This window comes from Humulus lupulus, chromosome 2 (genome assembly GCF_963169125.1).
Source record: "Humulus lupulus chromosome 2, drHumLupu1.1, whole genome shotgun sequence".
NCBI lineage: Eukaryota > Viridiplantae > Streptophyta > Magnoliopsida > Rosales > Cannabaceae > Humulus > Humulus lupulus.
Genome location: NC_084794.1, coordinates 5,930,938 through 5,947,663, shown reverse-complemented (window position 1 = coordinate 5,947,663; position 16,726 = coordinate 5,930,938). Strand labels below are relative to the sequence as shown.

The 16,726-nt window shown below is 35.1% G+C and overlaps 1 protein-coding gene across 1 annotated transcript; it reads right to left on the bottom strand.

Annotated features, from left to right (window-relative positions):
• Nucleotides 1–10,523: 10,523 nt before the first annotated feature.
• LOC133817054 (protein NUCLEAR FUSION DEFECTIVE 4-like) lies at nt 10,524–13,153 on the bottom strand. Its single transcript, XM_062249440.1, has 3 exons — nt 12,436–13,153; nt 11,312–12,246; nt 10,524–11,218 (listed from the first exon to the last, which is right to left on the bottom strand). Exons 1-3 carry the CDS (start codon nt 12,772–12,774, stop codon nt 10,696–10,698), a joined length of 1,797 nt encoding a protein of 598 aa, XP_062105424.1. The 5' UTR covers nt 12,775–13,153; the 3' UTR covers nt 10,524–10,695.
• Between the last annotated feature and the right edge of the window lie 3,573 nt (nt 13,154–16,726).

Genomic DNA, 16,726 nt, shown 5'->3' with positions numbered 1-16,726 from the left:
TAATAAAAAAAATGGGATTTTGTTTGGTAAAAAAGTAAGAGAGATAAAAGATGATGCTGATGATGATAGGTGTGGTGTGGTCGTGAGTTGTTGTGACACCCTGTTTTGATGAATTTAGCTTAGGCGTTTCCACGTAAAATTATATCACAATTGGGTCAAGTTGGACCTGATTAAATTTTTCATTTTTTTTATATTTAGTATAATATTAATATATAAAGATAAAGATAAAAGATGGACTATTATTCGTCAAAAAAAATGTGAGGAGATTATGGTTCCACCTCAGCTTTTCATATATTGTTTTTTGGCATACTAAAAATGTGAGCTGACAAATCACATCATCATCATATTTTCTTGTGTTGGAAATTATTACTTTTGTACTACTATTATTAATACTAATAATAAATATAAAATATCCCATTTAAAATAATAATAATTATAATAAATAATTATAAAATATCTTATATCATATCTCTAAGGTCGTTCCCGTTCAATTCGGTAAATTATCTCTTGGATTTTTATTTGTTTGAAGGAAAAAAAGTGAACACCCAAAACCCACCAAATATATTGACTAACTGTATTTCATTTGTTAATTAAAATAGTTATAAAAGTACACGTTTTATAATTTAATTAATAGCTACTAAATTTTTTAATATTTTATTAAAATAAAAATGATTGGGGGCAATCAATTGATGTTACATGGCTATATGTTGATCTCTAATCAGAGTTGACTACTAAGGATTAAACTGTGCACCAAATTCATAATGTTAAACATTATTGATGCCAAAATTTAGTAAATAAGCAAATAATAACATTTAGTAATATGTTTTTATTTATTTATATTGCATCTCGTAATATTTAGTTATTGTATAAATTCTAATTGATAAAATTCTGTTTTAAATAAGATAATTCAAAAAATAATATAAAAAAACCAAATTGTATACATATTTAGTTATTATATAAATTCTAATTAATTACAATTTTGTTTTAAATGAGATATTTTTTAAGCTAATTTAAATAATAAAAAAATCAACAAACCTTTAAAGTTAATTAAAAGTGTCAAAGCTAAGGAAAAATGAAAAACGGTTAAACCAATAAGCATTATCTCTTTTATATAATAAATTGTAGACAAGGAAAATTTGTATATATAACAAAATATTTTTATATATAAGGGTAGATTATAAATATGATTTAAACTTAAATCAAATTAAAAAAATAAATAACTAAATAAATTAAAACAAAATATTTTTGAGATATTTTACAATAATAATTATTTAAAAATAATAAAACTATGTTTTTTATAACTTAAATAAAATTTAATTAAACTTAAACTTCATGTATTAAAATAATATTATATTAAACATATAACATAATATAATCTACTATCAACTAGAAACAAACTTCTTTTTAAAAAAAACTAGCAACAAACTTATATTTAAAATCCTTGTATAATATTAATATTATATTAAACATATAATATATAATCTCTTCTTGTTATTGCCAAATTCAAAAACTATAACAAACATAAACTTATTAAAAAAAATTAATTAATTAAAATATGATATTTTTAAGATATTTTATAATAATTTAAATAATTAAATCATATTTATTTAAAAATAATAAAGTCACGCCTATCATTTTTTATAACTATTTTTCTTCCTTAAATTCATCAACGGACATTGCTAGATACATTAGAAACTAAAAATAGTTTATACATATATACTATTGTTGACGATGAAATCTCGTCAACGAAATTAGATCGGAAAACTCAAAGGTAAGTGTGGAGATATTTAGATAAGAACTCAGAATAAACTTAAGGAAAGGTAAACACAGATTAACAATGGAGTGAGCATTTGTATATTGCTTAATAGCTTGAGCGTACAATGAATTTTTCAACCCTTTATTCTGAGGGATCAAGGTCTATTTATAATTGGGCTTTAATGGCCTCTTATATATGGTGGTCCCTCGGGACAAAATAGTACATGAGTACACTGTCAGGGTAGTAGCGCAGGAGGTAGTGGTGTTGGAAGAGTGGTGGTCTGCTCTAGTACGTGTCAGGGGTCTATAAAAGTACTCCTGTCTTGGCACCATATTATGCCTCCACTACTTGTTGGGTACGGACCTCATAAGCGTGCTGAGGGAGTTATGACCATGTACCAGTCTTGTACTGCCACTACCTGTCTGGCGTGGACACCGTATCCGTACTCTAACTCTTCTTGGTCTGTAGGCTCATTCCGTATCCCTTTTCATGTCGAATCGTTGTGAGGCCCTTTCTAACCTTCCTTAACTATACGATAAAGAGGCCCTTAACTCTACGTCTCATGGGACTCACAGGGAAAGTGGTGCCCCGTTGGTGGCACTTACCTCAGGATGAGAGGCAAGGCCTCTTCAACGAGGCCTACTACGTGTGCGGTGAGGCATGATGCCTTCGTATGAGATTAGGATCTCATCTTGTGAGACCATCGCTTTGCAGCCTTCATGTGCGAGGCCCATGTCGTGAGGCTCTTCGTGCATGGGCAAGGAATGCTTGGTGCGAGACCCATGTCGTGAGGCCTTTGGTGAGAGGGCAAGGGATGCTTGGCGCAAGACCCATGCCGCAAGGCCTTTGGTGCAAGGCCAAGGGGTGCTTGGCGCGAGATCCATGTCGCAAGCCTCGTGGTGCGTTGGCACGAGATGGGGCTCTTGGACCCTTGACGCGAGACGCTTGTGGGTGAGGGGCATGGCAAGGCGTGGTGAAGTGCGAGATGGGGCTCTTGGCACAAGGCTATGCAGGGCGCACCCCTCCTGGGCGCGAGAGGCCATCTGGGGCAGGCGCGCGAGATGCCTCCTCTCGCAAGGCGCGAGGTCATCTGAGGCAGGCGCACAAGATGCCTCCTCTCGCGAGGCGCGAGGCCATCTGGGACAGGCACGCGAGAAGCCTCCTCTCGCGAGGCGCGAGGCCATCTGGAGTAGGCGTGCCAGATGATGGGTTGTGGTGAGGTCGTCTATCACGAGACCCCTAAGGATGTGGCTGGTGCGCGAGACGAGGCCACCACGAGGCCCACGGCGCGGCTGGTGCACGGGGCAAGGCCGCGATAGCCTTGGCGTGGCTGGTGCGCGAGACGTCTTGGGGTGTCTTGGGGGCCGTGAGACGCTTGTCTCATAGTGGTGTCGTGAGGCAAAGCGCGTGAGGCTTACCTACTAGGCGCCCGAGGTGCTGGAACGTGAGGCTCCTGACGAGGGCCTACTAGGTGCGCGAGGCCGAGGCACCTTCACGAGTCCCAGGGCGCGAGGCACTGGGCATGGCCGAGGCACCTTCACCAGACCTAGGCGCGAGTTGCTTGATGCCTTGTGTGAGGGTCTTGCAATGCGAGTGAGCCTTACGGGAGTTTGGACTTGATTGCTTGGGACTTTTTACCGGTGTGGAATCCTCGTCCCTCATTTGGCATGAAGTGACTTTGTGAGGCCTAGGGTCTTGCAAATATGTGGCCTCTTGGTGGCACGTGATGAGCTTCTGACTCTATAGCGTACTTGGCGCCTTCAGTGCCCCTTAGCCGCTCACTTCAATAAGGGACTAGAAACTTTTTTTTTTCTTGGTGGATTTTTGGTATCCACACTTGCCCCCCAGTCTATAAAGAGGCCTTTCGGTGTTCTTGTAGACTTTTCTCTTTCTTTTTATTTTTCATTTTTATTATTATTATTATGCTCGAGGTCCTTTTGAGCCCATGCGAAGAGGGGTTTGATAGGTCTCTCTTTGGTGCACCTTGATTGTATCTATGAGGATATGTTGACTCCTTGGGTTCTAGTTATCCTTTTATATACTTTTGCGCGCGCTTATTATTTCTTGCGAGAAGCGTCTTTCTCGTCATTAGGCATAGTACTATTTTTGCAAGTGTCTTCTTTGAGACCCTTTTTGCAAGTGTCTTCTTTGAGACCCTTTTTGCAAGCGTCTTCTTTGAGACCCTTTTTGGCAAGCGTCTACTTTGAGACCCTTTTTGCAAGCGCCTTCTTTGAGACCCTTTTTGCAAGCATCTACTTTGAGACCCTTTTTGCAAGCGCCTTCTTTGAGACAATTTTTGCAAGCGTCTACTTTGAGACCCTTTTACGATTTTTGAGGTGATCTCCCCTCGGGTCGAGACCTTTATGGCTAGATGGTCCTCGTCGAATTTTAAACTTGGTCAGCAACCCTCTAGCATGGTGTTCTCTTCTATAGGGAATCTTCAGACGTATTGGTAGTAGGGCGACTAGAGGAAGGTTTGCTTCCCTCAACATGAGAGTTCTTATGGCCCTCTTCCACACGTATGTACTTCTATGCTCTTTTGAATAAATCATCTAAATTCGAAACTTCTCTTTTGAGCATGTTACCCCATAACTTGCTTCCTGGACGAACTCAGGCTGTAATAGTCATCTTGAATTCCACTTTGGTCAAACTTCCCACCTTTGTTGCTTCCATATTGAACCTATGGATATAGTTCTTCAGAATTTCATTTTCGCCTTGCTTTATGTTAGCGAGGCTAGTAATTGGCATAACGTAATCACAGACCGCATGGTGTTGCTGAAGAAATTCGCCAGAGAATTACTACCATGATTTGATTGTTCCTGGTCTTAACCTCTTGAACCACTTGTACGCAACACCTTTAAGTGCAACAACAAATAAATGGAATTTTGCTCTGTTGTTGACCCCTCTTAACCTCATCAAGTTATTGAAATAGTCTAAGTGATACTTTGGGTCTGTAGTGCCCTCGTATGGAGTCATGCGAGGCTCTCTGAGGTTGGCGGGGATTTGCTCAGCCTGGATCTCCCTTGTGAAGGGTGAATCATGGTCGAATTCTTCATTATCTCTGTGCCCCCCAGGTGCGGTGATAATCTTGCCTTGAGGGTGTTGCCTTTTGATGTCTAGTCCCCTCCTCTTTTTGATTAAGGAGTCTTGCGGGTTCTCAGACTAATCCCTTGCCTTGGTTGCGTCCCTCGGGGGAGCCGCAGGGGGTGTGTTTCTTACTTCTGATCTCTTCCCATGGAGCTTTTATCTTAGGCCAGGGGGCACCCCTTTTGAGGTGACTTCTGCTTCATTCTTACGACCATCGTCGTCCCTCTGCCTTTGCTCCTGGGGGTATCTCGTCAGCCTAAGTCCCTCATGGTACTTTGTCTGGGGAGTTTTACTGGCAGAAAGTCGGGTTATCCCATCGTCTATGAGGACAGTGTTTTCTCCTTTTTCACGCTCCTTCTCTTTACGTTTAGGAAGGGGTATGCTCGACCTTCCTTGCAGGAGGTCGTTTAAACCTCCTACATGTTCCCTAGCGTGGTTTCCAGCCTTCGAGTCTTTTTATGTAACTTGCGAATCTCACCTTGTAGAAGCAAGCCCTTGAGCTGGAACCCACCGAGTGTACTCGGGGACTCTTGCCTGGCCTGTGCATTGAGGGACTTGGGTCTTGGCAGCCTGAGCATGGTGCCACCGGGGACTGGGGATGCGGGTACACTAGTGGCTCTGAGTGACCTCCGTCAGGCCGGACTGCCAGGGACAATGCTTCCTTCTCCTCCCTCGGGGGAGGACATTCCTTCGGCATATCTCCATGCCTAGGCAGAGGAGGGTCTTTCCTGGAAGCCCTCATTCGTTCTCCGTCCAGGTGAACCTTAACACCTTGTAGTTGCCGCAAACGTTGTGAACGCCTTGGCATCTTTCTTTTTTGGAAGTGATGAAATAACATTGGCTTGATGCTTGTTCTTCCCACAGACAGTGCCAAACTGTTGACAATGATATCTCGTCAAAGAAATTAGATCGGAAAACTCAAAGGTAAGTATGGAGATATTTAGATAAGAACTCAGAATAAACTTAAGGAAAGGTAAACACATATCAATAATGGAGTGAACCTTTGTATATTGCTTAATAGCTTGAGTGTACAATGAATTTTCCAACCCCTTATTCTGAGGGGTCAAGGTCTATTCATAGCTGGGCTTTAATGGTCCCTTATACATGGTGGTCCCTCGGGACAAAATAGTACACGAGTACACTGTCAGGGTAGTAGCGCAGGAGGTAGTGGTGTTGGAAGAGTGGTGGTTTGCTCTAGTACGTGTCAGGGATTTGTAAAAGTACTCCTGTCTTGGCACCATATTATGCTTCCACTACTTGTCAGGTACGGACCTCATAAGCGTTCTGAGGGAGTTCTGACCATGTACCATTCTTGTACTGCCACTACCTGTCTGGCGTGGACACCGTATCCGTACTCTAACTCTTCTTGGTCTGTAGGCTCATTCCGTATCTTCTCATGTCGAATCGTTGTGAGGCCCTTTCTGACCTTCCTCAACTGTACATTCAAGAGGCCCTTGACTCTACATCTCATGGGACTCACAGGGAAAGTGGTGCCTCGTTGGTGGCACTTACCTTAGTAAGAGAGGTAAGGCCTCTTCAATGAGGCCTGCTACGTGTGCAGTGAGGCATGATGCCTACGTATGAGATTAGGATCTCACCTTGCGAGACCATCGCTTTGTAGCCTTCATGTGCGAGGCCCATGCCAGGAGGCTCTTGGTGCGTGGCCAAGGGATGCTTGGCGCGAGATCCATGTCGCGAGGCCTTTGGTGCAAGGCCAAGGGATGCTTGGCGTGAGACCCATGCCGCGAGGCCCTTGGTGCGAGGCCAAGGGGTGCTTGGCACAAGACCCATTCCGTGAGGCTCTTGGTGCGTTGGCACAAGACGGGACTCTTGGGCCCTTGACACGAGACGCTTGTGGGGGAGGTACATGGCAAGGCGTGGTGAAGCGCGAGACGGGGCTCTTGGCGCGAGACGCCTCCTCTCGCGAGGCGAGAGGCCTTCTGGGGCAGGCGCACAAGATGCCTCCTCTTGCGAGGCATGAGGCCATCTGGGGCAGGCGCGCGAGATGCCTCCTTTCGTGAGGCCATCTGGGACAGGAGCGCGAGAAGACTCCTCTTGCGAGGCGCGAGGCCATCTGGAGTAGGCGCGCGAGATGATGGGTGCTGGTGAGGCCGCCTCTCGCGAGGACCCTAAGGATGCGTCTGGTGCGCGAGGCAATGCCACCACGAGGCCCACGGCGCGGCTGGTGCGCGAGGCAAGGCCGCGATAGCCTCAGCGTGCTGGTGCGCGAGACGTCTTGGGGTGTCTTGGGGGCCGTGAGATGCTTGTCTCCTAGTGGTGTCACGAGGCTAGGCGCGCGAGGCTTACCTACTAGGCACCCGAGGTGCTGGAACGTGAGGCTCCTGAAGAGGGCCTGCTAGGTGCGCGAGGCCGAGGCACCTTCACCAGACCCATGCGCGAGGTGCTTGATGCCTTGTGTGAGGGTCTTGCAATGCGAGTGGGCCTTAAGGGAGTTTGGACTTGATTGCTTGGGACTTTTTGCCGGTGTGGAATCCTTGTCCCTCATTTGGCATGAAGTGACTTTGTGAGGCCTAGGGTCTTGCAAATATGTGGCCTCTTGGTGGCACGTGATGAACTTCTGACTCTATAGCGTACTTGGTGCCTTCAGTGCCCCTTAGCCGCTCGCTTCAATAAGGGACTAGAAACTTTTTTTTTCTTAGTGGATTTTTGGTATCCACAACTACTCTACATTATGAGTTTTTCTATTATTATTTTATTCTATTATTAATTTCTTTTTAAATATTATTGTAATTTGTATATATATCATGTCGCCATATAATTATATATGTATATATGTTAATGATGTGTTTAGATGTCATATATGTAGAGATTATTGATATAAATATTTATATATACTATAGAACTGTAATTCATTCTATTATATATTGGAAAAAAAAAAAGTGAACTGGTTTTTATTAAAACTATAGACAATGTTTTGCCTTAATTTTTTTAATACATTTATGTCATACATTATATTAAACATATTTTATTTATTTTTATGATATTTTTTATTTATTTAAATTTTATATGATAATTAAAAAATAAGAAAAATAAATACATGTTTGAATAAGCATTTTTATAACTTTAAAACTAAGCAAACGTGCATTGCACGTTATTTTTACCTAATATAAATATATATATTTTGGAGATGGCCAATTTGGTACAATTGTGTTGTGGTAAAAAGCAACTACAATTGTGTTGTGGGGAAAAAACTACTAAGTATTTGGTAAATTACAGATTTTAAAGTGTTCTGAGTTAAAATATTTGTATCGGAGTGTTTAGTAAACTCTATCTATATATATGATTAAAGTGTTGTTAAATATTAAAAATCTAAAGTAGATGTCATATTTATTTTATTAAAACAAATTCATAGAGATTAAATGTACTCAATAGATTTCAATATAAATATTGTATTTATTTAAATATATTAAAATTAAAATTTTTTATTTTTTATTTTTTTTCTAAAACATAAAATTGAAATGTGCTTGATAAATATTTTTTTTTGAAGAAAATAAAAAATATTTAAGATTTAAATATTTTTTTATTCTATTAGCATATTAATTTATTTTAAATATTTTTATTTTGAGTAATACATAATAATAAAATAAATATACATTGATAAAAAAATATATATTTACTGCAAAGTTTTTTTTAAAATATATTTTTAGAAAAATCTAAGAGGGTGTTTGAATCCTTAACTAAAAAACTATTTTTTGTTTTTAAAAGTTATAATCTGTATTTTGAAAATAAATTGGGGTGTTTGGCGTTGTTTTCATAAAATAATTTTTATAAACAAAGTTACAAAAACAGAAAATTTTGAGAATAACAAAAAGTTATTTTCTGTTGTTTTCAAATATTTTTTGTTTATTTTTTTCTCACATAACTTTTTAATTATTATTATCTAACATAATTTATTGCACATCATTTTCTCTCTCATTACTTTCCCTTACATCACTTTCTCTTACATCACTTTCCCTCTCATCACTTTCTATCTCCTTATTTTCTCTCCCATCACTTTCTCTCTCATTACATTTCATCGCTTCACTTTCTCTCTCGCTATTTTTTCTCTTCTCAATTTCTATATTTTCATTTTCTCTTTCATTATTTTCTATCTTCTAATTTTATCTTTCATCACTTACTATATATTCACCTTCTCTCTCATCACTTAATATATCATCATTTTTTCTTTCTCGCCATTTCCTTTCTCCTCACCTCTCTCTCTTTATTTTATTTCTTATCACATTCTCTCTCATTTTTTCTTGGATCAATTTATTTCTTCTCAATTTCAATTTCTTCAAATTTTCTCTCTTTACTTTCTCACTCCTTATTTTTCATCATTTTTCTTTCAAATTATTTTATCTCATTATTTATTACAAATTTTTAAAAGATTTTTTTCTTTGCAAATATATTTGTTAATTTTTTATTTAAGATTTTAAAAAAATAAAACTAAAAAATGAATTTTAAAAAATATTAACTAAATACCTCTTTTTTTTTTTTTTAAACTACAAAAATTATTTTCTATTTTTATGATAACATAACTTTGAAAACAAAAAAAAAAAACAAATATCAATGTCAAACATGCCCTAAAAGTTGGGTTGTCTCACTCTAGCATTTTAGCTCTGCATAAATTAGTTGGTTTCTGATTGTTTACCATACACATTTATTACACAACTTTTTTAGAAGCTAAAAATTGCCCCAAACAAGTCTTTGTCTTGCAGCAATAATTTACTTCAAAAATTGCCCATTCATCCACATCATCCTCCACGTGTCTCTGTTAATAGAGAAAATAAGAACAACTTACATAGGATTTTTTTGCCAAACTCATGAAATGTCTCTCTCTATCTATGTCAGAATGCACCAAAAAAATCATATATAAAATATTTTATATAAATATATATATTAACCACAGGTGTGGCTGCGCATTAGGAAAAAATAAATTAAAAAATATAGCTGAAAAATATAATTTTAAATTAGCGGTGGACATTATAATAACGAATAATTAACAAGTACAATTCAGTCACAAGTCTTGTTAAAAGAGTTGATCCAAATATCTATTGTTTGTTAAATAGATTTATTCAAAATTGACAAAAAAAAAGTTATGGAAAAGTATTCATTTTTATTTTTAAGCTAAATAATCATATTTTAAATGAATTATATTTTTTTCGGATCTTGATAAATGATTCTTTGAGCAGTGATTTTATGTTTTCATAAATTATTTTTTTTTGGACAATGATCCTATATTTTGATAAATTATTTTGTTGACTGTATTTTGTAAAATGATTCAAATAAAATCTTAAACTCAATTTTGATTAAAAAATTTTAAACAAAAATTACAAATAATTCACCAAACTAACAACTCAGAATAAAAACATAACCATTTTGTCTAATAATTGTGTTATTATATTCAATTTTATCGGATTTAGCGATGTATTTGAATAATTTTACGAAATATAGGTCCAAAAAATAATTTGTCAAAATAAATAATATGACAAAGCATGAGATCCGAACAAGTAATAGGACAAAATACAAGGTACAAAAAAGTATAAATCCTGTTTTAAATTTTGGATGGAGATTGAATAATTGTTCTAGAAAATTTGGGAGAAAAAAATGGTTTATCATAATAATGACGAAGAAGTTGTGTTTAATAAAAAGTTTAATTCTTGAATATAGTGGAAACATTATGTCATCATGAAGAGCCCAAATTTGGAAAAAAATGCAGTTTTCTCGTTCTAGCACAAGAGGGAAACTTTATTTAAACAACATCTTGACTGAAAATTCAATGTTTTGACATAATCTAACAGAAACTTGGAAACAAAATCTTGACCAGCCTCATCAAAAATTGGATATTTCGATTATGAGACTGGCGGTGTAGATCGAAAGCCTCCATAGAGTTGGGAGTATACAGCCTTGGTTCTATGCACAATAATCATGCTTAAGACAAATCCAAGCACAGAGAAGCAACACAATATGATCAAAGTCAGGAAGAAGCATGTGGAGCCAACACATGTCAGTGATTCATCCATGCCGAGAAAGCTCGAGAATATTGATCCTGCGATCTGCTGCCGGAGGTGTTGGCCATGAGCTTGCTTCTCTGCTTCACGGTCGTATAAAGGACCAGCAATAAGGCCAGAGAAGATTAGACATCCAGCAGGGTTTGCCATTGTGAGAAAGTTGTACAAAGCTCCAAAGTTTTTCAAGCCAAACAATTCAGAGGCAGCAGCTGGTACAATTGCCCAGTGAAAACCATAACCAGTCCCAATCAAAACTGTTCCAACATATAGTGCCCCAGGCAATGCAAATGCAACATAAAGATACCCAACTGACATAACAAGTTGAGCTATACCCATTACCATTGGTCTTGGATAAGCATAATCCCTGAGAAGATGAGATCATGGCAAAGTTACAGTCAATATGTATATGGAATAATATTCAATGGGGATCCAAAGAGAAGTAGATATCGGTTTTTACCTCACTACAATCTCAGAGAAGTAACCACCTGCAACTCGGCCTAAGAAGTTCCAAATACTGATCATGGAAACAAAAATATGTGTATTATCATAACCAAGAGATTGGCTCAGCTGCCCCAAGTTGTCGATCACTGTCAAACCAGTTCCAGAACCTAACATAAGTGACACAAAAATAAGCCAAAAGTCTGCTTTGATCAAAGCTTGCATCAAGGTGAAATTTTCCCCTCTGCGTGGCCCTCTCCTCTTCACCCTCACGGCTCCTTCAGCAGCTGCTTGTAGTAATTTCGTTTGCAATTGCGCAATTCGTTTTTTTCTTTCTGATCTTGGAAGCAAGTCCACTTCCTTGGGCTTCTCATCTTCAAGTTCACTCAATATAACCTCACTATCACTAGTCGCACCTGGCTCAGTTTCCTCTTGATGTAGCTGAGCTAGGAAAGCCTCTTCTTGATCTGGAGCGCTTCTTGGTTCCGAAGCTAAACTCAATGACACAGGAATAACAATAGGGACTAAGAGAATTATGAACAAGATTACTGTAAAAATTATTATAACAGTATGGCTAACATCAACTAGATCTTGTACTAGCATGACCCCCAACAAATAAGCAGCCAATAGTATACACACGCTGTAGATTAATGTGAAGCTCGTCCCATCAGTTGGTCGGACCTGTTTATGACCTCCAACGGGTCTGACAAGAAACATTAAAGCAATAGTCACCATGGTTGGAGCAACTGCAACCATGAAAACAATAGAAGCTTTGTCCGGTGAGTGGATCATTGTGTATATCTGTGTCAAAATTGCACCACTTAAGCCTGCAAAGCCCTTCAAAATACCGACTACAGGACCCCTACTTTTTGGAAAGTTTTGAACACAGGAAACCAGAGAAGCTGTATTGAAGTAGGTCTCACCATTTGTCCCTACAAATATAAGTATGCATATCTGCATATTTATGTAATGTGTGTCAAACGATTAAGCAAGACTATAGAAAGTGATGATTAAGACATATGAAGAACCCACAATAGCTCTACAAAACATAAAATCAAACACATCATGGACTGAATTTTAGATCTGAGTGGACCCCTATAATATAAGGATCAAACAAGACTAAACTGGAAAGTTGATACTTACAGCCCACAATGGCAAAACTGGAGCTTTCCCAGTAACAATCAGCCAAACCCAGCCATACCCAATAAAATTCTTGAAAGCCCCAACGAGTAGTGCAGCCCACATGGGCAGAATCTCACTCAAGCTCCCAGCAAAGAACCCAACAGAGTCTCCAAGATCCTTAGCCACACCCAACCTTGCGAGCTGCCTCTGATTATAATTCAAAGAGCTCTTTATGACCGGAGATATGCTGCCGAACAAATATCCAACCCCAGCCGTCGATTGCAACCACATTGCGGCCACAAAAACGAGCCATCTGTTGTTGAAAAACCCTTTGAGCTTCTCCTTCGACTGATTCATCATTCAATCACGGCAAAAACTTTTCACTCTAGCTAATTCCCCTTGTTTGGCTTCTGGGATATTCTTGTAATACTTCCCTTCGACTTTTTTCTGTACGAATATATGGGAAGAAGATCCTGAAGGAGATAAAGGTTAGAGCTTGATGGTGTGAGTGAGGCTCATGATTATGAATATGGTTTTTCTTTTGGGAATATGTATGGATATATATGTGTGACAGTGCCACTTGCACGGTCGAATTCGGACATAAGCGGCGAATCTGAAAGGTTTGTTATATATTTATTCTTTTGAGATTGCTCCACTGTCCTTGACAGAGGTAGAAGACGACGAAAAAAATCAGAGTGAAACAGAGTAACAAAGCTCTTTCTTTTCTTGCTACAATAAAAAAAAGCTTTCTTTTTTCTATTTTTGGAAGCAAACGAAGTAAACAGTCACCCTAGTATTTGTTTGTATCATATATTTTAATAAATTCAAAAAATAAAATATAAATATACATATTTGTTACTCGTATTCTATTGAAGACTATTTTAGATTTTTGTCCCGCAATTATAAGCAATGCATTATTGTAGTCTTGATTTTTTTCAACCGTTAAAACTTACCCTAACTATTCACAATATTAAAGCAGAATTTTTGTTAGGATTTATTTACAATGTTATAAAGTGGGATTTCTGATAAGTTTTACCATTTGTAGTAAAATAATTACTCACTTATCATTGCTAATATCTATAATTTAGAATAAAAAGTAATTTAAAATTAAAAAATATATATTTCTTATATATATTAAAATTCAAAAATATATATTTTTAACAAGATTAAATGTTTTTAATAAATTTTTAAAAGATTAATTAAATAAAATTTTCAAATATTAAGAAAATAAATGAAACTCATCTATTTTTTTTGTTTGAAAAAATTAAATTATTTATCTTTAATAATGATGGAATTAACAAAGTTTAAGTTTTGTCAAAAAAAAAAAAAATTATTTCGGTTTATTTTTTTCATATTTGAAAATTTTATTTAATTATTCTTTTAAAAATTTATTAAAAAAATAACTTTTTTAAGAATTTAAAAGAAAAAAATTGAATTTTTTAAATATTTTTAATTTTAATATTTTATAATAATTTTTTTTTAATTTTAAATTATACATATATCGCTAACGTGGCGATAACAAGTCAGCAATCCATTAGCCACAGGATAAAACTTAAGTCTCACTTACAAAACTGTGAATAGTAATTTTTTAATAGCTCGAAAAAATCAGAGGGCACAATAAAGTGTTATCATAGTTCGAGAGCAAAAATCATAAATAGCATTTATTGAATTATAATATTTTATATTTTTAATAATGCTCCAATATTACTTATAACTTTAAATAGTTTCTACTTTGTTATTCTACTTTAAATTTGGCCAATAAATTTCATCAATTTTGTCAAACAATTATATATAATTAAGTAATTAAATTTAAAATTTAATCATATTTTATTTATATTGATAATTTTTTTGTAGCATTTATATTGTTAAAATTTGAGCATAAGTATCAAAGTATATATAATTTTTTCTTTTTGAAGAGAAAATATATATAATTTAAAATTACATAATATCATATGAACATTATTAAAAACATAAAATATTAAGTTTGTATTTCGGTGAAAGAGAACAAAATATGATTTAGCAATTCTTAATTTTTGTTTTCAAAATTGTTACACCCAGATTTCAAGATAATAAGTTATGACCTCGAAAACTGGACTCGTTAGGAGTGAGCTCGAAATACATGCGATTATCACATGGTCCAACCGTCGAACCTCTTTAAAGTAAACAACGACCTCGAGGATGTATAACCTCGGGTATTCTCTGAGCTCACAACGACATGACACTTAAATATATTTTTCACCGATTGCCTTCAGGCGAGATAGCTCGTCAGAAAGTGCAAGCTTGGATGCGATAGCCTCGTCAGCATCTACTTGTCCCGAGCATAGCGCGAAGTTGGGTGGCAAGCTCGTGATTGACTCATAGTCTCGACAGACTCAATTCCAATTGCTGATCTCGAAGATTTAATGAATCATCTGGCATAACCCATCACGTGTGAACATGTTTATTGTTGTACAATCCCAATATTTAAGGGATATCATTTAATCTGTTATTCGTTCCCAATCTTCATGGGACATTTCCGTGTATGTAGAAGATAATGCATTTAATAGCATTATGTTAATTGATTTACAGAATATCTTCCCGAAATATGTGGGAATGAATTCTGCAACATTCCTTATAAATAGAGAAGGAAACACCATTTGTAAATGATCGATTTCTGATTTTTGGAGGGGATATTCTAGGCAACACTTCTCTGAAAAGTTTACAGAAAACTCATAAGTCTTAATAATATAGACTCGTGGACTAGGCAGAGTTAACTATTGAACCACATAAAAATCATCTTGTTTTCCTCTTTATTCATTTACTCTAGTATTTTATTATTTAATTACTCTATTATTTAACTTAACGAAAAGTGGCCTTGATCGATATCGATATTCACCTCAAGAGTAATAAATATACTAAAATTTTGTCTAACAATTATTAACTAATTGAGAAAATCAACAAAAAAAAAAAAAAAGTCTCATTTAGTATCAAATAAGTATTTGACCTAGTCTATTTCAACAAAAAATAATAATAATCTATTTAAATGTAAAGCTAAAGGTATGTCGAATTTAGTATAGATTAAATAAAAACTCAAATTGAGAGCAACACCACTATAATGCCACTCGCCAATATTATATTTTAACAAAATAGGAAGACAAAAAATTACACAAAGTATTATTTAAAAAAACTATGTGAATTTTAAAAATTATGTCAAATTTAATATAATATAAATTAAATACTAATAAATTTAGCGTGATATTTTTAGTGAATGATTATTAAAGTTGACCTAGTAAATTTATTTTATTTATTTAAAACTCAATTTTAATTAAATTTATGTGTATTTACTAAATAATATTAAATTTATGGATTTTATTTTTGAATAGTATTGTATATAACATTTGTAATGAAATATAATATTATATATTTTACCAAATAAAACTTTTTAATTTAAAATTGGGTATTAGTATTAACATTAGGGTGGGTCCATTATAATAATGACATAATTATATTATGTTATTATCACCATTACTAGTAAAGTAAAGTGTAAATTGACCCTCTTGGAATTCAAATCATACAATGTATCTAAAATTTAGATTTAGATAAGTAGTATAATGCATTGGTTAAATTAATTATTAAAAAGAAGAAGAAAAAAAAGGTGTACCTAATCTAACCTAATAGTGAAAAATTATATATTTTTTAGAAGAGTGCTATTATTGAGAACGAGCAGTCTCAGACCCCATGTAGAGCTATTGAATCGATCGATAGCCTACTGAACAGCATTAGCAGAAGTGTCAATAAATTCTAAGAACATGTTTGGAAGTAACTATGCCGATCAATACTATTATTTAAAGAGTAAATCGCACTTAATTTTTTTAAAATGTTGTATTTTTATATTTTTTTTATGATAAATATACTTAATATATTCAAAATATTATACTTTTATACTTAATTTTTTTTATTGTGGTAAATATATCTAACATTTTTAAAATATTGCACTTTTATACTTATTTTTTAAAATTATTTTGAGAAATAATACAAAAGTGAAGGGAAAATATATAATTTTAGTTATTTTTAAATTTTAAATTATTTTCACTTTCAAAATAATAAAAAAAATTAAGATTAGTAAAATTAATTAAAATTTATATTTTAAATTGATGAAAATATATAAGTTTTTTTAATTATTTTAAATCATTTTTATTAATTTTAATAAAAGATTTATTAATGTTTAATTTAAAATAAGAAAATTATTTTGAGAAAGAATAAGAAAGAGAAAATAATTAAAATTCTATATTTTTTCTTTACTTTCTTATTATTTATCAAAAATAATAAAAAA

Excerpts from the sequence above, each read along its gene's own strand:
- LOC133817054 (XM_062249440.1), bottom strand. The coding sequence starts at position 12,774 with ATGATGAATCAGTCGAAGGAGAAGCTCAAAGGGTTTTTCAACAACAGA. Across the intron at positions 12,247-12,435 it reads CAGTTTTGCCATTGTGGGCT|ATATGCATACTTATATTTGT; the intron begins GTAAGTATCAAC and ends ATAAATATGCAG. Across the intron at positions 11,219-11,311 it reads TTCTCTGAGATTGTAGTGAG|GGATTATGCTTATCCAAGAC; the intron begins GTAAAAACCGAT and ends TCATCTTCTCAG.